Source organism: Panthera onca, chromosome B3, assembly GCF_046562875.1.
Source record: "Panthera onca isolate mPanOnc1 chromosome B3, mPanOnc1 haplotype 2, whole genome shotgun sequence".
Lineage (NCBI taxonomy): Eukaryota > Metazoa > Chordata > Mammalia > Carnivora > Felidae > Panthera > Panthera onca.
Window position 1 is genome coordinate 184,172 of NC_138344.1, and position 25,707 is coordinate 209,878.

General features: G+C 47.7%; 2 protein-coding genes and 3 long non-coding RNA genes across 9 annotated transcripts in view; 2 read left to right on the top strand and 3 right to left on the bottom strand.

Annotated features, from left to right (window-relative positions):
• Positions 1–2,944, bottom strand: part of CHRNA5 (cholinergic receptor nicotinic alpha 5 subunit) — a 49,850-nt gene extending 46,906 nt beyond the window's left edge. For 2 of the 5 annotated variants that reach the window (XR_009605618.3, XM_060617457.3), the window contains exon 1: positions 2,500–2,941. Coding sequence is in view for 3 of the 5 variants with exons in the window: in XM_060617457.3 (XP_060473440.2) it covers positions 2,500–2,626 (127 nt within the window). In the remaining 2 variants the exon portion in view is untranslated. Of the gene's footprint in view, positions 1–213; positions 303–2,499 lie in introns of those variants that run through there. The other 3 variants (XM_060617458.3, XM_060617459.3, XM_060617460.3) reach the window with 3 other exon arrangements.
• On the top strand, positions 1–22,199 carry LOC132668563 (uncharacterized). Its single transcript, XR_009605622.3, has 4 exons — positions 1–89; positions 12,871–12,908; positions 15,274–15,338; positions 22,118–22,199. It is a non-coding gene; the product is annotated as an uncharacterized LOC132668563 (long non-coding RNA).
• LOC145715548 (uncharacterized) lies at positions 3,251–4,449 on the top strand. The gene is made up of 2 exons (XR_014137761.1): positions 3,251–3,606; positions 3,732–4,449. It is a non-coding gene; the product is annotated as an uncharacterized LOC145715548 (long non-coding RNA).
• LOC145715547 (uncharacterized) lies at positions 11,990–16,474 on the bottom strand. The gene is made up of 2 exons (XR_014137760.1): positions 15,162–16,474; positions 11,990–12,315 (listed from the first exon to the last, which is right to left on the bottom strand). It is a non-coding gene; the product is annotated as an uncharacterized LOC145715547 (long non-coding RNA).
• On the bottom strand, positions 18,287–25,707 carry PSMA4 (proteasome 20S subunit alpha 4). The gene is made up of 9 exons (XM_060617465.3): positions 25,587–25,707; positions 24,230–24,255; positions 23,945–23,987; positions 23,401–23,563; positions 21,827–21,904; positions 21,236–21,324; positions 20,662–20,792; positions 19,795–19,918; positions 18,287–18,680 (listed from the first exon to the last, which is right to left on the bottom strand). The coding sequence occupies exons 2-9, from the start codon at positions 24,230–24,232 to the stop codon at positions 18,526–18,528; spliced, it is 786 nt and encodes a 261-aa protein (XP_060473448.1). The 5' UTR covers positions 24,233–24,255; positions 25,587–25,707; the 3' UTR covers positions 18,287–18,525.

Here is a 25,707-nt window from a genome sequence, read left to right on the forward strand (position 1 = left end):
AGAGAGATTTTTACTGCTGCGTTTTCATCCACAAGCATTTACGGGACTCCTACAATAAGCCAGCCCTTAGAGACGCGAAGATCAACAGGGTAAGATCCCAGTTCGCACTCTTAACTATAGAGAACAAACTGATGGTGACCGGAGGGAGGTGGGGGGAACAGGTGAAACAGGGGCAGGGGATGAAGGGTATACTTATGATGAGCACCGACTGACGTTCATAATTCTTGAATCGCTCTATTGTGCATCTGAAGCTAATGTCGTATGGTACGTCAACTGTACTGGAATGAAAACTGAAAAAGAAAGATCCCAGCTCTTAAGGAGCTCGTGTGGGGAAAAGGGAAAAGAGAACATAAGAGTGATACCGCATGAAAGCTATTTTATTTTTTTTTTATTTTTTTTTTATTTTTTAATACATGAAATTTACTGTCAAATTGGTTTCCATACAACACCCAGTGCTCATCCCAAAAGGTGCCCTCCTCAATACCCATCACCCACCCTGCCCTCCCTCCCACCCCCCATCAACCCTCAGTTTGTTCTCAGTTTTTAACAGTCTCTTATGTGAAAGCTATTTTAAAAGAGACGTTTGCTAAGTAGCGTGGGGGCAGAAAGGAGGACCTGATCAGCCCTGATTGTTTGACGGTAACACTGAATAGCAGGCAGGAACGCACAGCCACTGGCCCTCGCTAATGCTTGGCTGCAATGGTTTATATTAAAACAGGTAAGGGGCGGGGCGCCTGGGTGGCGCAGTCGGTTAAGCGTCCGACTTCGGCCAGGTCACGATCTCGCGGTCCGTGAGTTCGAGCCCCGCGTCGGGTTCTGGGCTGATGGCTCGGAGCCTGGAGCCTGTTTCCGATTCTGTGTCTCCCTCTCTCTCTCTCTGCCCCTCCCCCGTTCATGCTCTGTCTCTCTCTGTCCCAAAAAAAAATTAAAAAAAATAAAATAAAATAAAACAGGTAAGGGGCGCCTGGGCGGCTCAGCCGGTTAAGCGGGGGACTTCGGCTCAGGTCCTGGTCTCGTGCTTCCTGGGTTCGGGCTCTGTGCTGACAGCTCAGAGTCTGGGGCCTGCTTTGGGTTCTGTGTCTCCCTCTCTCGCTGCCCCTCCCCTGCTCGAGCTCTGCCTCTTAAAAATAAATAAACATTATTTAAAAAAAAAAAAAAAAAAACATAGGAAAAGTTCCACTTTCAGCAAAAGATGCAGGGAAGCACCATTTTCCGGAACTGTCAGGCACAGCACCTGGCATTTCACACATTATTACTTAATTCTGACGATGACTCGGAGGTAAGCGATATTATCCCCATTTCTGCAAAGGAAGCCAACCAAAACAAACAATACACCGCTCATAATTTGAGCCCAGGTGTGTCTGGCTCCAAAATTTTTGTATTTTTTTTTTTTTAATGTTTATTTATTTATTTGCAGGGACAGCCTGGGCAAGCAGGGGAGGGGCAGAGAGCGAGAGGGAGGGAGAGAGACAGGGAGAGAGAGAGAGTCCCAAGCAGGCTCCGCACTGTCCGCGCAGTGCCCAACGCGGCCGAACCGACAGACGGGAGACGGTGACTGACCGGAAACCAAGAGCCAGACGCTTAACGCCCTGAGCCCCGCAGGCGCCCCCGCCCCGGAGTTTCTCCAAATGTCTCAATCACCTCCACGTTCTCTCTCGTCAGTCTGGGGAGGCGGTACGTCCTGCAGCAAACAATTCTCACCTTCCAGATCATTACTTCCTAGAACCGGAAATCAGCTTAAAAAGCTGGAGACAAGAGAAGCCTCTCCCCACACCCGAGTAACGTCTCCTCTAAGAAACTAACGCCTAAAAACTGAAACACTGATGTGACCGTCGGCGTTCACCTCCCCCGGGGCATTCTGACCTTTCCTGTGTTTAGACCACATCACAGGTGCTGCATCGACGGTCGAAGTTTTCCCGAAGACACTGGGAGGACCCTGAAACGTGCCAAAGCACTGGGAATCTGAGCAAGCATTTTCTTTTGCCGTTTCTACTGCCCAAAGGGTCTGAACACGCACGACGCTCTAAGGGGCTAAGAAGACCTCGGGGTGCGGGGGGAGTGGGGGCGGCGGGGGCCGGCCGCCCCGCCGTCCACAACGGACACCTGCCACCCTCGTGCGAGCTGCCGGGACGAGCGCGGGAGGAGGCCGGCGGCGAGGGGACGAAGACCACATCTCAACGCCTGGGGCCAAGCCGCAGACCGGCCGTGAACAAAGTCACAACGTGCGAAGCCCGGCTGAGAGCCCGAGGGGAACAATGGCATCCGTCCCCGAGAAAGTTGTACCGAGGTGTACGCTCTGCACCCCGCAGTCCGCCGTGATGCAGGTCAGGGAACAAAACCCCAAGTGGCCTTCTCGGCATTTAAGTGAACGCATCTGGCCATTTAAACCGAAACTGCACTCAAGCCCCAGCAGAAAACCGCGCTCTGCGACAACGTCTTTCGGCCCCGAGCCGCCCCGCGACCCCCGGCCGCCCCCCCCCCCCCGACGCCCAGGCTCACCTCCAGGCGCGCCGCCCCCCGCGCCGGCCGGGCCCCAGCGCCCCGCGACCAGCTGAAACAGGAGGAGGAGGCGGAGCGGGCGGGACGCGAGACCCAGGACCGCGGGCGAAGAGCCCCACGCCGACATCGCCGGGACCCACGCGGGAACGCGGGCACACGCCTCACGACGGCCGCGCGGGAAAGGAACGCGGGCTCCGGAGGGTCGGAGCCGGGAGGCGGGCGGGAGCCGAGGGAGAGCGGACGCCGCCGAGGAGGGGCCGCTCGGCTCCTCAGACCCCGGCCGGCGAGGCCACCTCGGCGGGGAAGATTCCGGCGGGCTCGGGGCGCGTGAGGAGGCTCGCGCGCCTGGCCCCGCCCCTTCGCCCTGGCCCCGCCCCGTCTGCTCGGAGTCCCGCCTCCCTCCTCCCGGTCCCGCCTTTGGCCTCGCTCCGCTTCGAGCTAGAGCCCCGCCTTTTCCGCCCCTGGCCCCGCCCCCGGCTGGCTCCGCCCCCGGGCCCGAAAGCCCGCCGAGAGGGTCCTGCGTTCGGGCCCAGGAAACAGAAGACGAGAGGACGGTGCAGCTGGTCGGCCGGCCGGTGAGACGTCCGGCCTCCGGCGACCCGGGCAGGCCCCCGCCTCCCTGTGTTCACCACCATCAACTAACGTCTGCGTTGTGCTCACCACCCGGGGAAAGTAGACGAACAGACTGCGCCCAGCGGACTGGAGGAAGTTTCTGCCCCAGAACAGAGCTCTTGGCTGAAGCTCTGGGGGGGGGGGGGTTGGCTCTCCCCCTGCCCGCTCCCTCGTCTCTGAAGCGAGGCGGGGGGACCAGAGGGCCCAGCCCAGACCCTCCTTCAGACGTCCCAAAAAATGAAGTGCAGCTCCTCAGCACAGGCCGTGCCCACCACTCCCACCCCCGTGTGGCCAGCACTGAACGTCTGTAACCATTGCCCCACCCCATGTGGCCAGCAGTGAACGTCTGTAACCAGTGCCCCACCCCACGTGGCCAGCAGTGAACACCTGTAACCACTGCCCCCCACCCCTGTGGCCAGCAGTGAACGTCTATAACCAGTGCTCCCCACCCGTGTGGCCAGCAGTGAACATCTGTAACCAGTGCTCCCCAGCCGTGTGGCCAGCAGTGAACATCTATAACCAATGCTCCCCACCCATGTGGCCAGCAATGAACGTCTGTAACCACTGCCCCACCCCATGTGGCCAGCAGTGAACATCTGTAACCATTGCCCGCCCCCCAGCCCCCGCAGTGTGGCCAGCAGTGAAGGTCTATAAAGATTGGTGGCTCCATCCACCAGACACGAAGCCACTTGGAAGGTGATTGGGGCTGACGGCTGGAGGACTGTCTCTAATCTCTGCAGACCCAACGTTTCATCCTCTCTGTTCGTAATTGATTCGAAAGCTTCATTTGGCTGAAGAGATTCAGGCAAATTAACTTTAAACTTCCATGGCAGAGCGTTTCACTGATTCTTCACAGAAAGATTTATGGAGCTGACACCTCTAACACTCCTTGTGAGCAGGAATTTGACACCAAGCTCCAGACTCAGTAAATATGTTTAAAAACCTGGTTGTAAAGAATGCAAATGATAAAATTTAGGTAGGACTTTTTTCCTATGTCTAAGTACAACCAGGAACATGGAAACCATATCCAATGAAGCAACTCTGCCTAAGCCAAAGGGGCCACAGAAAAGGGATCCATAAGATGATAAGCAGGTTAGTCATTAATTACACTCCTGCATAGGAAGGAAGGAAGTCGTCCCCTCACTGCAACTTTCTCTTTTGCTATGAACAATATATGGGGCATACAGACACTTATGCAATTCATCCTAACAGTGTTTGAGAAAGTCAAGTGTTATTCTACTTTTACAGCTGGGGGACTTGAAACAGAGTGGTTGAATAATTGCTGAAGGTCACAGTACCTGCCAGTGGAAAAACCAGAATTAAAAGGTTGTTAGCTCAGCCACAGCGAGCATAATTGCAGCTCCTGGACCTCCCTGGGGTATCCTATCAATAACCACAAGAACAATGGTTATTTACATAATCTGTGAAAAGGACTACTAGTTGTGAAAGCAAAGTGAGTAATTTGTTGGGCGCTTTACAATCCAAGCAAATAATTATGGAATATAAAGTATGCTTTTTGGATGGCTTTTTCTAGAAGGATATGCCAATTACCCCCAGTTGCCGGACGCAGTGGCTGCACCTGACTCGGATGAGAGGCATCTTCACACTGCTAGGAGACGTGGCTGACAAAAGGCATTAATACCGCAGCTACTGCAGCCACTAAGTCCCCTGACGTGGCATCTGTCTGCCAGCTTTCTGAGCTTTGACCCAAGGGACTGCTGCACAGTCATCACAGTGCACCTGCCTCCCAGACACACTTCCTCTGATTGGTGTGGGATTTGTATTACACTTCCCTGCCTTCGTCCATCCTCCTCCTCCCCTTCTCTGAACATCCACACCCACCCTTTCCTCCAGACCCACCTCAAACGCCGCTCACCCCACGAAGCACAGCCGGGTCCCCCAGCCACAGCCACGTCCATCAAGTCCCTAAACACTTCCCTTTTATTTCTCTGACAACACTTCCTACTTCCCATCTTCTTCTCTATTTCTCCATAAATCTTCTGTCCTCTACTAGGTAATGAGCTCCTGGGACTAGAATCTAGGTTTATTCATGGTTACAATATGCACTACCAGTCAGTGCCTTGCCATAGAAAGTGGAGTTTAATCATTGTCCTATTAACCTCGCCAAGCAGCAGGGAAATGTACTAATTGAAGCACTTTTTAAATACACTTGCGCACTCGTTCTCAGGCAGGACAACAAGGGCAGTGTGTGTATTACCCTTGTCTGCCCTCTCCTCAGTCCTTTTAGCAGGCTCCCTCTCTTTCACTGCATGCTGGGAACTCCACACTCGCGCATCTGGGACCAATTTTCTTGTGTGCACACCCCACTCCCTGTGATCTTATGCATGTAGATATCTTCCACATGCTGACAATAACCAGATGCACAGGTGCTGATCTCACCGCTGAGCTCCAGCATGTCCTGCTGGGTATGTGACGAACATGTCACTTAGTGTGTCCCAAACCACTGTCTCTTCTTTGTCTTCCTATCTCACTCAGTGCCATCACCATCCAACTAGTGACTCAAGCTGAAAACCTGGACAGCATCCTTGGCTCACGGCCCTGCTTCACTCAGCACGTCTAATCCCCTTTCCTCTCGTGCTGCTCACCTTGGCTACACCTTGACTCATGCCCGACTCCTCCTTCCTACTACTGTGGTAATGTCCATGCTTGATCTCCAGCTGAGACTGCTGCCCTGCACTCTCTAGCACATTCTGCAGATGGCGGCCCGAGTGATCGTCCCAACACAGAAGCCAAAGCCCAAATCCATGCCAGTGTCCCCGAGTAGCCCCCGCTGCCCTCACCAGCTTCACACCACACTCCTCCCCCTTGCAGGAACCACCCAGCAGTGTCCCCTCAAGGCCCTTCCCATACCTGCTCTCTCTGCCTGCCCTTCTCTCCCTACCCCCCACCTCCCCTGCTCTGCCTAATTCCTACTCCTCCAAGAGTGAGCAGAACTGTCACCACTTGAGAGACAAAAGCAGCCTATGTAAGTTGGGTCCTCCACTCCCTCTGCCTGTTACTCTCTACACTTCCCCTCAGCACCCAGCACAGTTTGTAATTACACACCCTTCAGTATGCGATTTCTCCAATAGAAAATACGTTCCCAAAGGGCAGCAGCTGTGTCTGTGGTGTTCACTAGTGTGTGCCCCGTACATAGAGCACACATAGATGCTCAAGATGTTTACTGGTTTAATAAATGAACGTTGGGTAGTTTGCCCAAGATCTCAGAGCAGGGACTCAAGCCCAGGCGACTGGCTTCAGAGACAACCATTCTACATGAAATTTCTCTTTCTGGGCCCCACCTTTTAAGCAGTGCCTTAAAACCTGGAGGCAGAAGAGGAAGCCTGTAGGGGCTCAGCCACTGGCCCAGTGTCCAGTAGCTGGCAGCCGTTACCTTTTATGGGGCAATTATTCTCTGACGTGCTTTTGCACTCACAAAACCCCTAAGCAAAGGGCTGTTGGTGCTTTGCAGGGAAAAAAGAGCACCCAGGAAGGGAACCAGGAGTCAGACAGGCCTTGTCATCTGCAAGTGGACTGACCCGATGAGTCGTCTTGCACACCGATGTTGTTGTTGACTTCCTTTCTTATAATGGGGTCAACTGAGCTAAATGCAAGGCCAGGCAGATTCTCTAAATCTCCCATTCAGCATTTCCACTGCAGTTTGGTGATAAATTCTGCGATGAGCCTTTAAGATGAAAGCCAAACTGAAAAGTTAATTAAAGATAAAAATGGATGCTGTCAATTTTCCTGCTGAAATTAAATGTTTTCACAGATTAAAGCAAAAAAAGCAAGTATTGATAGGGTATTAATATTCAATCCTTCAAAAGAAATGATACAAAAATAAAAGTTCCTTTTCAGGGGCTATTTCAATGGCTGTAATCAAAATGTAAAAGGGCAGACATATTTTAATATATGGAGCTTTAAGAAAGAAAAGTAATTGGCCATATTTTATTAGATTGTAATAGCTGAATAGTAGTGCATAAAATCACATATCACAAAAATATAAACCATATATATAACTGAGCTGTCTCAATAGACTTTAATAATAGCGTGCACACACACACACACACACACACACACACACACACACACACACACACACACATTAAGGTACCCTGGACAACTATCAGCTCTTGTTACAAATAAAGATACTGTTTTCCACCTAAAGAAAGTGCAGTACAATTACCCATGCCCCCTAAATGTCATAACTTTTACATGTGAGAGTGATGAATCACATCATGAAAGAATTTTTCATTTAAAACAAACATAAACAAGGGGCGCCTGGGGGGCTCAGTCGGTTGAGTGTCTGACTTTGGCTCAGGTCATGATCTCACGGTTCGTGAGTTCGAGCCCTGCGTCAGGCTCTGTGCTGACAGCTCAGAGCCTGGGTCATGCTTGGGATTCTGTGTCTCCCTCTCTCTCTCTGCCCTTCCTTGCTTGTACTCTGTCTCTGTCTCTCTCTTTCAGAAATAAATAAACATTTAAAAAATTTAAAAACATAAATACAAAAGGATATATCTTAATTAAATCCTCTCAACACACACAATGGTAACCACGTAGAGGTTCTAGATAGGTTACTTAGCTTCACCGTGGTGATCATTTCACAATGTATACATTTATTAAACATCAAGTTGGGTGCCATAGATACTATTATTATATGTCAATGCTATGTCAATAAAGCTGCTAAAAAATAAAAATTTCTACAGTGAAAAAATACAAATATGGATTTCTGTAGATAAATTTCTTCAGCAGATTTGCAATTACTTAAATATACCTAAGCTCAACATTTGTATACTAAATAAGCACAACCCATTATATATAAATATTTATTGCATTAAGTGACCTCTTCTTCATAGGTGGCATATTAGTATAAATTTATAAAATAAAATAAATAAATTTATAAATATATAAAATTTATATATAAATAAATTTATAAAATAAATAAATTTATGCCCTACTTTATTTTTATTTTTTAGGACAGTGTATTTATTTTTTTTTATTAAAAAAAAATTTTTTTTAACGTTTATTTATTTTTGAGACAGAGAGAGACAGACCATGAACAGGGGATGAGCAGAGAGAGAGGGAGACAAAGACTCTGAAACAGGCTCCAGGCTCTGAGCTGTCAGCACAGAGCCCGACGCGGGGCTCGAACTCACGGACCGTGAGATCATGACCTGAGCCGAAGTCGGACGCTTAACCGACCAAGCCACCCGGGCGCCCCTGTCTTTATTTTTTTTAATGTTTATTTATTTTTGAGAGAGAGAGCAAGTGAGGGAGGGGCAGAGGTAAAGGGAGAGAGAGAGAGAGAGAGAGAGAGAGAGAGAGAGAATCCCAAGCAGGCTTCATACTGTCAGCGCAGAGTCTGACACGGGGCTCAAACCCACGAACTGCGAGATCATGACCTGAGCCGAAATCAAGAGTCGGACGCTCAACTGGACTGAGCCACCCAGGTGCCCCTATGCCCCTATTTTAATGTCTGCAAGATACAATTGTAAATGTTCAATTCTGTGCAAAAGGTAGAATTTAACTATTCTTACCAAACATACAACCTGTATGCCACTTACTTTCTATTCAGGAACTGAGAGATCTTTATAGACACTGCTACATATATCAAAAATAAGTTCACAGGACAAATTATACTGCAGGTATAGACCACAAATGCTCCAGAAATCTGTGGCTACAACACCAACCAGGAGAACTGCCATCTTAGAATTTAGTTTAATGCTTGCCAATTTAATTGTTCCAGATTATTCCCACTCCAATCAAGGGATATTATGACATTCTGAAACTCAAAAGCACACAAAAAAATTCAAAATTAAATAGATTTCACTTTCATTTGTAATTTGCAAACTGCCATATCAGGCTTTTAGGGAAATGAGGATAAAAGGAAACCAAAATGGAGCAGTTTCTAGAATATGTTTGGGGATCTGATCTAATTATGCACCCATATTTATTTAGCAAGGGTGGACTTTCCCATCCAGCTTCATTTCCCAGACAAAGCCAACTGATGTCAAGTTTTTGTATATGGAGGAGAAGCAAGAGCAGATGAGCATCTTTTGGCAATTCAAAAAGCTCCCTCTGAAGGTTAGAGTAATGTATGACATGATTGTCCCAGAGAATTGATTATCTTTAACCTAATTCTAAGCCACCTGATCCAAGTCTCCAACAATCGGTTATCATTTGGTAACTTCCAGTTCCACAGCTGTCTCACCTGAGATGCAATCTTTCCTTGTCCTTCTAGAACATGCCCGATTAAATTTAGGTGTTTTCAATTTTTTGAAAACTAAAGAATACTTGAAGCCACCTGCATGCCAAAGGAAATTTGGATCCTTGGTTACATATGATCTTCTCAGTCACTCCCCAGTGCTCTGGGATAACAGACAGGAAACACAGAAAAATGGTGACGTATTGGGAAATGCACAGCCTTTGATCTTTGATATCAAATAAACATGAGTTTGGATTCTCGCCCTGTCACTTCCTAGCTACTTTTTCAACAGATATTTGGGAATCAACCACATGCCCAGTTTTGGGGATGATGTAGTAAACAAGACAGATACGTCCCTGCTTTCAGGGAACTTACTGCTGAGGGGAGGAAGGCAGAAAATAAACAAAATAATTTCGGAATTTGCTAAGAATTCTTGAGGGAATAAATAGAAAGTGATGCGGTTGGGGTGAGGGTTCTGGGGAGATGGCCTGAGCTAGGAGACAGAGAAAACATCAGTCATGTCCGGTGCGTGTCGGGCGGGGGGGCATTCCAGATGAAGGGGCAGCTTGGGCGAGGCCCTAAGGTAGAAGAGAACTTGGTGTGAGGGCAGGACAGAGGTGAATCATCCAGATGGGGGAGTGAGGAGAGGTCAGAATGAAGAGAATGGGTTTCCTTCTTGGGACAACGGAGAGCAGTGGTGACCCAGGTTCATACTGAAAATTATCATATTATTTGGGTGGGAGTCCTCTTAAAGCAAAAGAACACAATAGTAGAAATATAAACTCAGGCATGAAATTGGATATTTAATTAGAATTTTAAAAGACTCAATAAACTACACATCTTTAAAAAGTTGGCAAATATTGCAGTGCCTGGAAAGCTACTGGGTTTGATGAACTGACACACCTATATTGTAATTTTTCTTCTGTTTTGCATTGAGAACTGAATCCTCAGCCTATAGTTCTGCACATCTGAACACCGGAAGAGTTTGCCGTGCACTAGATTCTGACGCCAGCCATCCAGCCTTGTTTCTCTCCCCCTGTCCAGACACTTCCAATGACGGACATCACAGAAGAGGCTGTTCATGTGGCGACATCTTCCCGTCGTGATGCTGAGTAGGCTGGCGTAGAGGTTGGAAGGAAATGCCCTGGAGCCATTTCTACAGTGGGATGATTAGCAAAAGTGAGAATAAATAGATTCCTTTATGGCCTTGACCACTGCAAAGACTGCAAAAAAGGAGGGGAAGTCTGGAAATAGACAGTGGCACTCATCAATTGCACTTAAAAGATCTCACTTTTGCAAACTTCATAAGCAGGTCAGCATGAGAACACATTGTTAGGGTCCTTCCCTGGGGCCTTGGAAGGGGCACACAAGTGAGGGGCTCCAAAGCTTAAGCTTCATTTGTACCCCTGTAAATTTGTGAAGTTCTCTGATGGGAAACCAGTGAAAGGGTCATGGCATGCGCTCTGTGCTCTGACTGTCACATGAAGGTCACTCTAGCAGTGAAGGGGGACAGGTGTGAGAGGCACCACGGAAGCCCAGGCCAGGATGGCAGGGACAGCCTGGGGGCACTGGAGCTGTGTGGGGGCACAAGTCACTGTCCTTTTCCGAGCTTTGGTTTTCTCAGCTGTATAATAGAAAGACTGCTCCTAAATCACCAAGCATGTCGTGGGCCCTCAATAACTGAGTGCTGTAATTATAATAAATGTTTTATAAGGTTATTATGAGAATTAGCAAATATAAGGTAACTGACACATACTGTTTACTTCACAAACGATACTTTCTGCTGTGGTATACAGAAAGGGTTTTCCGAGGTAAGACGAGATCGGGCGCGTTCAGGATGGTATGTCCGTAGACCAGAAAGGGTTTTCTAAGACTTCAAAATACTTTCGAAGACCAGTGAGAAGGAAAAAAAACATATTTTAATTTCTTCTTTGAGACTGTTTTTTTGGAGACTATTTTTTTTTTTTTTTTTGAGACTATTTTTAAATAGATGGCCGGTAATTTGCCACAGTCCACCATCTAAGGTCAGCATCTAAACTGGACCAGTGAGAGAGTTAACAGTGGCTAACCCTAAGGAAGATCATACGGGCGATTTCTATTTAGTCTGTTGTGCATTTTCCAAAGCGAGCATATTATAATCAGAAAAGTAAGTCATTAGATTGCTCAGGACTCAGAAGACAATTTACCCTGGATTCTCTCATTCTGTATGATTCAGAATTTTTCAGAGAATGCTATTACATAAGGCTCTCGGTACAGAATCAAAGACTTGGCCTTTCCTAGCGTTAGGTATAAAGGAACTTAGAGAAGAAATTCTTCCTGCCAACATGAAAGGAATCAAAAGTCCTCTCCAACCGTGAGACCTACTTCAACAGTAACTAACAAATTCATATACATTCACTCAAGAGTCAGTCCACCTTCCATTTATATGGGGCTCTTATAGGTGAAAGTAGGGGAAGGCAGACTCCTTTTAAAATGTGAATCACTAATGTGAATGTCTGGTACAAAGATGGTTTAAAAGCAAACCAAGATATGACCCAGCAATTCCACTTGGGTACATACTCAAGAAAAAGGAAAGCATAAGTCCCCACAAAACTTGTACATGAGTATTCACAGCAGCCCTCAATCGGAGGCAAGCCCAACGTCCGCCACCCGATGAACGGACAAGATGCAGTGTAATCACACGAGGGACATTTATTCGGCAAAATAACAAACACAGACTCCCGCTATTATTTCCCTTATCTAGTAAGCTGTGGATTTCCGACATTTGCCGCAGCATCGGTGAGCCTGGCAGCACTACAGCACGTGGAAGACGCCAGAAGCCCGCAGACCGGCTTCTAGCGCTGCACCACATGAAACGTCCCGGACAGGCCGATGTGCACACACAGAGAGCAGACCAGCGGCTGCCTGGGGCTGGAGGACTGGGGTGACCACAAAGCGGCGTGGGGCTTGTTTGGGTTCGCAAAAGTGTTCTGAAACTGACCGGTGCTGGCTGCACGGCTCTGTAAGATAACGAAACCCACTGCAGTGAGCACTTCAGATGGGCGAGCTGCATGGGATATAATAACTACCTCTCAATAAAGCTGAGGTAACTGTTATTTACTAGCGTCCCTATAAATGTGTGAAAGAAAGGTAAGTATTCATCTAATTGAGTTAACTCAAGAAAATTAGTCTGAACAAGAGAATTAAAGTTGCATAATTTAAATAATGACTTATTTAATTATGTATTTGTTCTGAGAGAGAGAGCACAAGCCAGGGAGGAGGGGCAGAGAATCCCGAGCAGGTTCCACACTGTCAGCGCAGAGCCCGACGCGGGGCTCCATCCCAGAAACCACAAGACCGTGACCCGAGCTCAAATCAAGAGTCAGATGCTTAACCAACTGAGCCACCCAGACCCAGGTGCCCCTAAATACTGACTTTTAAAAAGATACCAATTATATTTTTCAAATTATGATAAAGGTGGTAAGACCACAAATTTACTAGAGGAACGTGTACATACTTAAACTTTTTTAAGAATTTTAATTCCAGTGTAGTTAAAATAGTGTTTTATGTTCCAGGTATGCAATATAGAGATTCAATTACTCAGTGTATCAAGGTAAGTATACTTTTTTTTTTAACGTTTATTTATTATTGAGAGACAGAGAGACACAGAGTGTGAGCAGGGGAGGGGAAGAGAGAGGGGGAGACATAGAATCTGAAGTAGGCTCCAGGCTCTGAGCTGTCAGCACAGACCCTGACGCAGGGCTCGAACTCACAGACCACGAGATCATGACCCGAGCCAAAGTCAGTGGCTCAACCAACTGAGCCACCCGGGCGCCCCAAGGTAAGCATATTCTAAATCTCCTTCACCTATCTCACCTGTCCCCCCACCTCCCTCTGGTGCCATCATTGTGTTCTCTGTAGTGAAGAGTCTGTTTCTTGGTTTCTCTTCTTTGCTCATTTGTTTTGTTTCTTAAATTCCCCCATACAAGTGAGATCATATGGTATTTGTCTTTCTCTGACAGATTTATTTCACTTCGCCCCATCCATGCTGTTGTAAATGGCACGGTTTCATTCTTTTTCATCACCGAGGACTATTTCATTGTACGTGTACACCGTATCTTCTTTATCCATTCCTCAGTCGATGGACATTTGGGCTGCTTCCATAATTTGGCTACTGTCGATAGTGATACTGTAAACATTGGGGTGCATGTATTCCTTTAAATTAGTGTTTTTGGGGTGGACAATATCTTTATGTGTATCATACTAGCAAGAAATATACACGATTAAGAGCTTTGCCTACCTAAACACAAAAAACCCTTCGGTTATCAGCATTAAAAATAAAACTGTAAACACTAAAATGAGAAGGTGCTGTAACGCGGATGAGCTTCTAAGTTAAGTGCCGGGACAGGAAACGGGACAAGGAGATGGGCAGAGCTCGGAAGAAGAAAAAAAAATTTTCTGGAAGAGAAAGGGGGCAAAGCTGACATGGGTTCACTCGCTGTTTAGGGTTCTTTTCTACCAGCCTCCTCCGTCTCAGGCCGAAGCAACAACAAAAATGGAAGCAAGGTTAGGGACAGGTCGCCGTGTTCTCGATGCCTTTTTAGCTCAGGGTGTAACTACTTTCGGGAGTCGGAGGCCTGGATCACGCTCTCCTCCTCCTCTCTCATCCTTCATTCCTGGGGCACTCCTCCTCCTCTGTCCCCTTTACCACCGAGACCCTCATCCTTCCCCCCATTTCTGAAGCCTCCCAGCTGGTCTCCCTCCTTGTCTCTTGCCACTTAATCCAGCTCCCGGACTCGAGTTAGAGCGTAACCTGGGTCCCTGATTCACTCAAATCTCTCACAGGATCTGCGAAGCTCTCCGGTCTCTTTGGTGTACGTTTGTCCAACCTCATCTCTGGTCATTGATCATCTTCCCCCGACCAGCTCTGCTCTAGCTCTGCTCAGCTACAGGCGTTCCATAAACATGGGAAGCTGTCCCCTGCCAGGCCTTCACGCCCTCGCCGCAGTTCACAGCCACCAGGGGTCGAGCACGTGTCCACATTAGCAAGCGCTTGATTACAGCCCTGCCTGTCCTGCAAACGGCACATTAATAACTGAGGACGTGTCTTACTCAGCCACAAATTGCCATCACCTAAAATTACCAGGAACATGGTAAATAGGAATACAAATGAAACTACTTTGTGATTTTTTTTTTCAGAATGTGGAATATTTTTGCACTGCTAAGACAAATACTTTCATGGAGCTTTCAAAGTGCCAGACTGTAGAAATTTGAGTCTTTCTTATTTTCTGATTAAGAAAAACACAGAAGCCAAATTATACACAGGAACACATTCCCCCACACACACACACACATGATTTATTTTTAAAAACACGATTTGTAACTCACCCAAATGAAATCAAGATTTTAAACCTTTAGCTCTTTGGTTTTCTACTTATTCCTATCAAGACTCTCCTGCATTGGTCGTGCCTGTGAGAAAGAGCCCATGTTCTCCCGATGGTTGCTAAGCTACATTCGGGATGCACCAGGCAAGGCCCTGGAAACCAGAGCTAAAAATACGCCACAGAGCGGAGGGAGAGAAGAAGGTGGGAGAGATTCTAGGCTAGTCAGCCTTGGTGCAGGAAAAAACCAGTTAGGGCAGCCCCCGCCCTGCCCCCATCTTTTACTTTTCCCCCAGCATGAAATTACTTCAACAAAAGGGTGCATCCGTTAAGGTCTTTCCGTCATTAGGATAAAGTTCTGAAGACTTACTCCAGACGTGGTGGTAAACAGGGTGGGCTCTCGTCCGCTACAGCCTCTGCAGGGGCCACAACTATAGGAAGTGTTGGAGGGGCGGTCAGAGTATAGAAAACCCACTTCTACTAACCTGGATGGAAAAGGAGTGCATTTTAGGATTTCACTCCAGCGAACCAAGGGCCACCACTCATTCGTCAATCCTTATTTGAAGCCTAACAGTTACGTGCCCATTTCCCTTCCAGGTACCGGAACGCAGCTGCCAAAGCCCCTGCTCCGGAAGCTTGTATTCCAGCGGCGCAGACGGACGGTAAGCAGTCGCTCCAGACGGTGACGAGGGCGTGGGGAACACCCAGGAGGGTGAGAGAGGAGCGCGTGGGGGAGTGGCTGCTCCTGACATAGCCCAAGACCCAAGAAGAGGACGTTCGGACAGGAGGGAGCAGGCTATGCGGACGTTCCCAGGGAAGGGTGTCCTCAAGGCAGAGGGACTGACAAGAACAGAGGCCCTGGGGCAGACAAGGCTTGGTCTCTCAGGGAACAGCCAGGCTCACCCAGACGCACACAGTGTGAGGAGGGCGCACTGGTGGAGGAGAGGGCAGCAGTGGGGCCGGACACAGGACACCTGAGCAGGAAGTGCGGCCACCGCGGCATCTCGAGCAAAGCGGTATCACAGTGGCTGCCATCCCGGGAACTGAAGGACAGGAAGGAAATGGAAGCAGACCAGTCACAAGGCTGCCGAAACTGTCAGCGTGGGACTGTGGCCACAGGGTCCCTGCCGGGCAAACCATCTACCTGCGTCTGTGCACAGCGGGACTGAAAGGGTCGATTTACATCACACACCGGATCCTCATTAGATTCTGCATTTGCAAATTTGCTTGTGACCCCAAACCCACGTCACCGCAGACGTGCAATGATCTGAATTGTCTGACGTGCATGTTCCCAGCTGAGATCAAAAGAGGGGACACTGCCTCCGCGCCTCAGCTCTGGCACTGTAAACCAGTGTTTTTCTTTAGCTCTATTTTGAGCCACAGTTTTCCCATCTTTGTGCTGTCGGTGATTGTGCTGAAATGCCCCTAAGCATAGTGCTGAAGTGCTGGCTAGTGTTAAGTGCAGGAAGGCTGCTAAGCCTTACAGAGGAAATGCACTAGACAAGCTTCACTTAAGTGTTGCAGCTGTTGGCCCTGAGTTCAAGATTAATGAATTACCAACATGTATTAAGAGGTCTTTAAAAGAGAGACATAAAACAAAGTTACGTATCGATTGGTTGACGCAAGTGTTGCGGCCAGAGACTCACAGGCACCTTCCGTGGGATCTCCCCAGGAGCCACGGTTCAGCACTTGCTGATTCAGTGTTCATAATGAACTTCTAGAACAAAGCTACTATGAGTAACAGCATCCCACTGTATAAATCAGAGTAAAAGGAAACCTAGGGGAGCCTGGGGCGGGGGGGGGGGGGGGGGGGGGGTGGTTCATTTGTTCAGGCATCGACTCGGCTTCAGTTCATGTTCTCACGTTTCATGGGATGGAGCCCAACGGGCTCAGCGCCGACAGCATGGAGCCTGCTTGGGATTCTCTGTCCCTCTCTCTGCCCCTCCCCCAGTTGCACATGATCTCTAAAAACAAAAACAAAAGGAAATTTAGATTTAAAAAGCACTACGTCGAGGCACCTGGGGGGCTCAGTCGGTTAGGCGTTGACTCTTGGTTTCGGCTCAGGTCATGGTCTCACGGTTCATGGGTTCAAGCCCCGCATCAGGCTCTCTGCTGACAGCACAGAGCCTGCTTTGGATCCTCGGTCTCCCTCTCTCTGCCCCTCCTCCACTCACATTCTCTCTCTCAAAATAAACATTAAAAAAAAAAAAAAAAACAAAACACTGTCAAAGGTGGGTTGAAAAAACACCTTAGCATGAACACGAGGTTAGTGTGCACAAAGCACCCGAAATGGCTATTCCCTAAGAGCAGTGGTAGGGATTCGGCTGAGATTCCACGTCTGATTGCCTGACAACAGGCGAGATGGGTTAGCTGTGGCCGGGTGCGCTGGTTCTCATCCCTGGCAGAAGCCCCTGGTGGGAGTGGAGTGGAGGGTGGTATTTAAAAAACTGCTACTGTCAGGGTCCCACCCCAGAGGTTGGTTCCATGGATACGGAGTACAGCCTGGGCACAGGAGGCATAAAAGCTCTCCCAGGGATTCTCAAACTTTAGTATGCGCAGAACACACAGTTTGTTAACACTGACTGCTGGGCTCTACTCCGAGATTTTTACTCAGTCGTTCTGGGATGGGATGCCAGAATTTGCACTTCTAGTCAATTCCCAGGTGATGCTGACATGGTCCGCACAAGGACGTTTTACATAGCACTGCCCCACAGTACTTCCGTCAAAGAACTTCATCATAAATGACAGCAAAACTCGGCAATGAGAGTCCCTTCTGTCAAATCTAAACTATTCTCTTTGGTTTCACTTTTCTCTGTGGCCCTAATTTCCCTTGCACAAACCTTCCACGTGGCTTTGGGCAGCCTGCCCATCACAGGGTCCTCAGCGTTCCCTCCTTGTGCGCCCAACATCAACTCTGGCTTGGCCTGGCCTCACGTGCTTCCTCAGAACAGTCGTGGAGAGGAGACAGGCCGTCCTGCCAGCCAGAGAAGTGTGCGCCCCTCTGTGAAAGGACAGCTCTGACTGACAGACCTGCTAAGCCCACCTGGAGTGGAGGGGCGAAAAGCCAGAACACAAACCCCACAGATGAGAGGAAGGATAAACTGAACATAATGTATCTCGGGTACAGGGGTGAGATCTGAAAGGCACACACAGGGGCTTCACGGGGACTGTTTCTGAGGCTGCTTAGTAGGGACACAGGGTTTCCTTTAATTATGCCTTTCATACTTTGTTAACTATGCGCACGCACGTGTGTATGTGTGTGCACGTGCGCCCACACGGTTTTACGCCCAGGATGATTACCCACCAACAGCACAGGCTGGCAACACCAAGGGGAAGAAGATGACTCTTGCGTCACCGGATCTTGCTCTATTGGAGGCCAAGAGAGGGCTGGCTCGACTTTGCTCAAGTTGGGCTACAGGGTCTCCAAATAGCAGGGGGACAACTAAGGAAATCCTGAGTGCACAATCCCACCTTTCTCTTTGCATGAAGTTTACACGCCGTCAGTTGTGACATCTCACTAGAAGGGACTGCAAAGGCCGCCAGAGTACATTTCACTCGTGATCCCCGGACCTTCAGGGATCACGGCTACGGAGAATATCTTCCTTCACCATTTCCATTCTTTCCAAGTTTTATTCCCCAAAACAAGGGTGGAGGGACTGGGGCGTCCGTGACGAGTGATCGTCAATACAAGATCTGAGTGGACAGAGACAGCAAGGACCCACGAGAGCCGGTGCCATCCTGGTCTCCCACCACACAAGCCGAAACAAGTCAGAGCTTTCGCAGGGTGAAAAGGACAGCACGGACACTGAAATGGCCCCAGGTGAGTTACAAAACCCATGGTCCTTCCTTCTATTTTTCCTTTTCTTTCTGTTCTTTTTCCTTCTTCTCGCGCTCAGCTTTAGCTTCTTCTTCTTCATGGTTTTTGATCAACTGCTCCACCTCTTTCTGTTTGAGGACTCTGATGACCGTCTTCCCATTCTCTCTTGTTAGGGTGGCGATTTCCACTGGAAGTGAGCACACGCACTTGTGTTACAGGCGGGCACACTCGGCAAACAAACTCAACAGTCCCAGCTCTTCCCTGGAGCCGAGGCCCCCACTCTCCATGCCGTGCGCTGTGTACGATTCACGGGTACTCTGACAGCAATAAAATACCTCCCATCTTGCGAAGTTCCTATCAACCCTTTCACTTAAGTGTCCCCCCTCTGGCCTATTAGCTGTGACGACCAGATGGAACCACAGCCTCCCTGTTGGAACCTCTGAAGGTGCAGAGAATCTCTAACCAGTGATTATACTCATTTTTCATGGACTTTTGAAACCTCTTTTTAAAACAAAGGCATGAAAAGCAGTTTCCATGACCACAGATGAGAAAAGTAAACTGATACCCAAGAAGGAATTTTGAGAGCAGAGGAAATGGAGTACGACCTCCTTGAAATTGGTAGAACTAGACAAAAAGGGGGCAGCCTGCAAGTAAATTGCATTTTCTAAGGAACAAGAGGAGCTAAATTATCCTAAACAGAATCAATACATTAATTCACCATAGTTTTTGAAAAACATTACTTAGAAATATTGTCTTCTGTGATTATATGATTTAAGCTACATAAAGTATTTAAAATTGCAAATATGGCATCACATGAGAGATCAGGAGATTCAAAAGAGCAGAGGATACCACAGCTCCTGCAAAAGTCATCCCTTGGATAAAGCATAAGATACATTTAAAAAAAAAAAAAAAAAAAGCATAAGATACATATGTATAAATACCTAATCACATGCATGTTCTTCATCATATGTACGCACACACAGGTATCACCGTCAAGAAGCTGGTAAGACAATTATCAACTAAAAGTAGCACAACTCAGATCTCTAGCTATGAACACTGAGAACATTCAGGCTCAGGATGTACTGTGGGATTACGACCCCACAACTTCCCAGTGGTGTTGACCTTGGTCAAGTCACTTAACCCCACTAAGCCCTAGTGTCCTCCCTTAGGACACAGGTATAAGGCCACCCAATTCGTAAGGTTGAGGTTTCAAAGAACTCTGACAAGGTGGCCTAACACAGGAGCTGCTCAACTGCTTCTCTCACACAAGCGAACCAATCAGAGGAGTGGACATCGATTACCTTTTTCAGCAGAGAGTTTACTCACATCCATGGTCTTATTTAGGACTTTGATAGCTAAAGCAAGTGCTGACTTCAAAGTCATTTCTCCTTCTTTGTAGTCTTGTTTTAACATTGACACAGCTGCCTATAAAACATAATGGAGAATCAACAAAGAATTTTCTTTAAATTCTCACATTTTTTAGGAGTAATAATGGCTAATTATTGGCTAATAATGGCTAGTCAGAATAATAATGGCTGAATTATTACGGGCGTTATAAGCAACACACACAATTTCAATGGCAGGAGGGCAGACCCGGAACAGGTGAACAGGGCTGTTGGTGCTGTATGAATGGCATCTTTAGCCAGGACTCCCAGGACCTCCAAGGGACTTGTGATAGAATTCAAAGGATCTGAGAACTAGGACGTGGAAAAAATTACACCTTATTTTCACGACTTCTAACTGAAAATTAGCATTTCCAGGCACCTGGGTGGCTCAGCTGGTTAAGCGTCTGATTCTTGATTTCGGCTCAGGTCTTGGCCTCACAGTTTGAGATGGAGCCCCGCATCGGGCTGCTTGCTGACAGCACAGAGCCTGCTTGGGATTCTCCCTCCCTCCCTCCTTATCTGCGCCTCCCCCGTGCGTGCCCCCTCTCTCTCAGAACAATAAACTTAAGAAAAAAATTAGCATTTCCTTCCATTATAAACGTAGACAGTAAGTCCCAGTAGTAGCACTACCTGCGACTTCATTACCAATAGAAAGTGAAGGTATCTGCATATCACATAAGGTTGTGGCAACTATTTTCAAATAGATTATGTTCACTGCTACTTCAAAATTGTGGTGGTTATTAGATCTTTTGCTAGATTTTACAGCAACACAAAAATACTCACAGCACTATTATTTCCAATGCATGTGGCTTTCCATCCTCCGTAATTCCCGCTGGGGTCACTCTGGTAGAGCTGAAAACCGTAGTGCTTATCCCAGCCGATGTAAAGCAGGGACACGCCGAAGGGACGTTTTCCTTTAACAGCACAACAAACAGCATCTAGATCAGCACTGCTGCTACCTGAGCCCAGCGAGTGGCACTGGCCCTGCTCTGGGAAGTTAAGCATTCATAAACTGCTTTGTTTTCTGAACGCTGGTGATAAGCTCTGTCCAAACTTCCACTTTCGTTTCCGGGATTTGGACACAGCCAAGAAAGGGAATAAAGAACAGAGGAGCGATGCTGAATTTCATTATTACATAAAAAGCAATTTGTTTCCAGGTTTGAAAATGGCATCACGGCCTTTCAGTGGTCTATTAACAAAACATGTAACAATCTACATAGTGGAAGCCAATTAGTTCATGAAGCAGGGATGTATGAAAAGTGTTTTCTTATTTCAATTTCTTTTTACTACCTCAAAAAGGTCATTACTCATAAAATGGTTTAACTTCGTGGAACACGACTTCCAAAAAGTCCAGTACCTCCAAACTGTGTATAAGCTTGTTTGATATCACAAAGTGCCGTGACCAACTGCTCACAAGGAATTGGCTCCTGATACTGTAACAAATACCTAGAATAAAGAAATTGGCATATTAACAACCTTCCCTAAAACACAGATACACTCTAAGCAAAATACCCCCTGAAAAGAAATCTGTGCCACAAGGACACTAAGAGTCCATGTAATCTGAAGCAGGGAGGAGAGCATGGTAAGTAACATTTTACACCCTTGCTTTAAAAATTTTGTAATTTTTGGGGCGCCAGGGTGGCTCAGTCAGTCAAGCATCCGACTTCGGCTCAGGTCATGATCTCGCAGTTCACGGGTTTGAGTCCCACATCACATTCTGCGCTGACAGAGCCTGGAACCTGCCTCAGATTCTGTGTCTCCCTCTCTCTCTGCCCCTCCCCGACTCGTGCTGTCTCTCTCTCTCAAAAATAAAGAAACATTAAAATTTTTTTTTTGTAATTTTCAGTTAATAGATTTTTTAACGTCTTCCGCCTTTGCAAATAAGAGTTCTCCTTGCAAACATCAAGACTAATTTACGTACCATCAATTACGCTATTTATGACCATACCTCTGTGCAATGAGCCTCAGTTCATTAGTCAGAACATTAGCATCAGAAGTTATGCCTGCCACACTGCAAGCCATGTCCCTTGAGGAAAAGAAAGACATTGATGAGTGAGCAGGGAAATGTCTGGGAGGGGTATTCACAAGTACTGAGAAGTGAAGTTCTGTTAGAAATTCACCATGCTGGCTCCACAGCCACTACACCTTCCAACAAAAGCCACTTACGTTTCATCTTTATAGACTTTCAACTGATGTCATTCAACATAAAAAATAAATACGCCCTTAAATTTTTCTACAGACGTAGTTACCATCACTGCTCCGTGAACAGGGCAAGAGTAACACTAAGAAGCTGAAGTAAATCTCAAGAAGACTCATCCACAAAGACAACAAAGGTTTGGCCAACAGGAAGACAGGCTACTTCACGCCCTCGGGTAGCAGTGTGCTTTCCTCTAGGCCTGGCTTGATGGAGGTGAAGGAGAGGGGACCGGCGGGAAGGGTATTTTATAAGCCTGCCTAGGAGACCCAGGACTATGCTCACCCTGAGAGTGCACTTCCTTTCTCTGTCCCCATTCCCTGAGGTCTGCCCTGACTCTCCTACAGCCTCCACACCCTCGGTCATACCCGGCAAACCTGCAGACAGTGACTCCGCGGAGGGAGAACACTCCCTCGATGAGCGTATCAGAAAGGCCTTGCACCAGCGATCATCTGGCCCATCACCGAAGGGAAGGTCTGCTCTCTGCCAGCTGCAAAGCCCCGCACACCCAAGTGTACCAGAATCTCACTAATGTACAGGGCTTGGCTAAACTGTTCCCAGACCTCCAGGAGGGCTGCTGTTTGGTAACAGTCCATATAACTCAACAAAACTCCTGAGCAGTCACTCTGAACAACGCTTTGAGGGTCTGCTATAAGCCAGACACTCTGCTAGTTTACTTAGATTTATTTTATTCACTCAACGGCCATAACCACTCTAGTGGGCTGAGACCTAGAGAAGTTAAACATCAGTGTAGGGTCACACAGAGTTTAACGAAAATTTGGGGCGCATGGGTGGCTCAGTCAGTTAAATGCCCAACTTCGTCTCAGGACATGATATCACTGTTCATGGGTTCAAGCCCCATGTCAGGCTCTGTGTTGACAGCTCAGAGCCTGGAACCTGCTTCGGATTCTGTGCCTCCCTCTCCTCTCACTGCCCCTTCCCCACTCACGCTCTGTCTCTCTCTCTCTCTTTTTCTCAAAAAATAAACAAACGAAAGAAGAAGAGAAGAGAAGAGAAGAGAAGAGAAGAGAAGAGAAGAATAAATTAACTAATTAACCCAAATTTATGTGACTACCAAGCCTGTGCTCTTATCACTACACAATGTGGTTTCTCCACTAAGGGCTTGGTTCTGCATTTAAAAAGAATAACACATCGTCCTGGGCCTCAAGGAGGTTTTAAACAAGGTAAATTAAAAACAAAAATTCTCAGAGATAAAAACAACTGTTCAATTTTACTATGTCACATGGAATGCCTCCCAAAATATGTGCAATGTCACTTAAGTGAGAAAGGGAGACATTTTACATTCCCTTCCCGAAGATCTCACTTACTCATTTAGTTTGTAAATTTTTTCAGAGAAAAAAACTTCATCCAGAAGCTTGTGGATGTTGCGTCTCTCTGCAGCAAGCAAAACACCATCGTTGGCTAAAATCCCCAAGCAGGTGCCTGCATGTCCAATAGCCTCCATGGCATACTCAACTTGGTACAAGCGACCTACAAGACACAGGCAGTGAGTAGCGAAGCACCACTGGTCCCAGAGAATCAGCAACAACCCTGCAGGCTGCAAACGAGGCCCACTGTGACCCCTCTGTGAGGCACGAAGCCAACCTGGTGGCCATAATCAGTCCAAAGCACAAAAAGGACAAACAACTTAGCAAGGATTAAAAAGAAGTTTGTAGGGGCCCCTGGCTGGCTCAGTCGGAAAAGCATGCAACTCCTGATCTCAGGGTGGTGGGTTCGAGCCCCACGTGGGCTGTAGAAAGCACGTAAATAAAAAAAAAAAAAAAAAAGTCTGTAGATTTTTTTTCTCCTTTCAGGTCAAACTCTTTAAAGACATTTTTTATTTGAAATAGATTAAACAATTCCCATTTTTACCTTCCGGAGAAAATATAGTGGTCCGGGAGTCATATCTTCGAGACTGCAAAGGAAAAACATACAGTTGACTCCTAACGCCGAAAGTAAGCCGATCCCTGCAAGCCCACAAACCATCTTATGAAACAGATGCTGGCAGGCAGGGCTCAGGGTACGGGAAGAAAGCGATAAGGAAGAAGACACCACTCCAGCTCTTTTTCCTTCCATTCCAATTTTCTCATGCGCGTCTACGGGTGCAAGCACTAGGATTTATGAGGCAACGACTTGCTGGCATGTGTATCAACTCACCATGTTTTCTGAACTTTGTAAAATTCCTGTAAAAAGAAAATAAGATCATTATTAAAAATGAAGTTTACAATTTAAAGAGCATTTTGTAACTTAAAAAAAAAAAAAATCTGTTTTGTTCACTCCCTTCCATCATCTAACATTTTCAGTGTACCAGGCACTATGCTAGATGCATACCAAATTTTGGAATACCAAAAAGGGTGAGACCAACCCCTTTCCTGAAGAGTTTACAGTCTGGTATTCAGGTGAGGGAGGCAGACACAGACAATTATAAGGCAATGAGGAAACAGGTGCTAAGAGCACAGTAGGAAGCAGGATGGGGAGAAAAAAATCAAGAAAGTATACTTTGAGGAACAAATACAAAAAAAATGAACCCAAGTTAGAGAGACATGGGAGAGGCAGAAATAAGGCTAAGAACCATTAGGCCTAAGAGAAAAAGTAGGAGAAGGGAGAAGGGAAGAGCAGTCCAGGCAGAGGAGAAAGCCTGCTCTAAGGGCACCGAGGCAGGACAGCTCCATGGGCAAGAGACAAACTGCTCAAGTTAAAAGAATCTGAAGAAGCTAGAGAGCTAAGTATACAGATGCAGAGCCTTGAATGCCAAGGTAAGAGGCTGACGCTTTCTCCAGAGTGATTCAGAGCCCCAACTTAGAGCAGGTGGGGGTGGTAATCTTAGATTCCCCATTACTATTCCTGCAAAAGTCAAAATTGGGGCTCGGCGCGAGTTAATGGAAATGCCAAACTTGAGATTGCAAAGTCCATTTTCCTAAATCCCGGAGCATCGGGAATCGAGACTGGCAAAATATGCTGGGATCAAGTCCTGAAGGGTCCACGGGCCCAAGTAAAAACTGTGAATTTTATCTCCCAAGCAATGGGGCTCAACTGAAAGACTGTGGGCTTAAGAGGCACAGGAGCTGACTGGCATTTAGAAATATCACGGCGGCTGAAGAGAGACTGAAGAAAAGGTAACCAGTTAGGAGGCTGTTACAACAGGCAGGTGAAAGGTAAGGACGGCCCCGAACACAGCCTCCAGGCGCGACAACTTTCGAGTACCGACCCTCCCAAGCGACACCTCCATCCCGCCTGCGCGACTACGACCCCAGCCCGGACCCCGGCCCCGACGTGCGCGTGAGATCCAAGTATGGACCCCAGCAGGGCCCCTGCCCGGACGCGCGCCCCCCCGCAGCCGAGCCCCACGGCGGCCGGCCGGTCGCCGAGGAGGCGGGTGCAGAGTCATGGCACCAGGGCGCCTCGGTGCCGGCTGCAGGCCGAGAGCGCTCCGCCGCGTCGCTCGTGGTCCCTGCCCGCAGGGAGAGCGGCCAGGCTTCCGCGGACAAAGGCTCACCCAGGGGCAAAGGCTCACCAGAGGGACACGCGGAAGAGTGGAGACCTACAGGGACACTCTCCTCGCGGGACACAACCCGCCGCCGCCGCCACTACCAACTCCGAGTGGCCGCTGCCAATATGGCGCCCGCGCGTGCGCA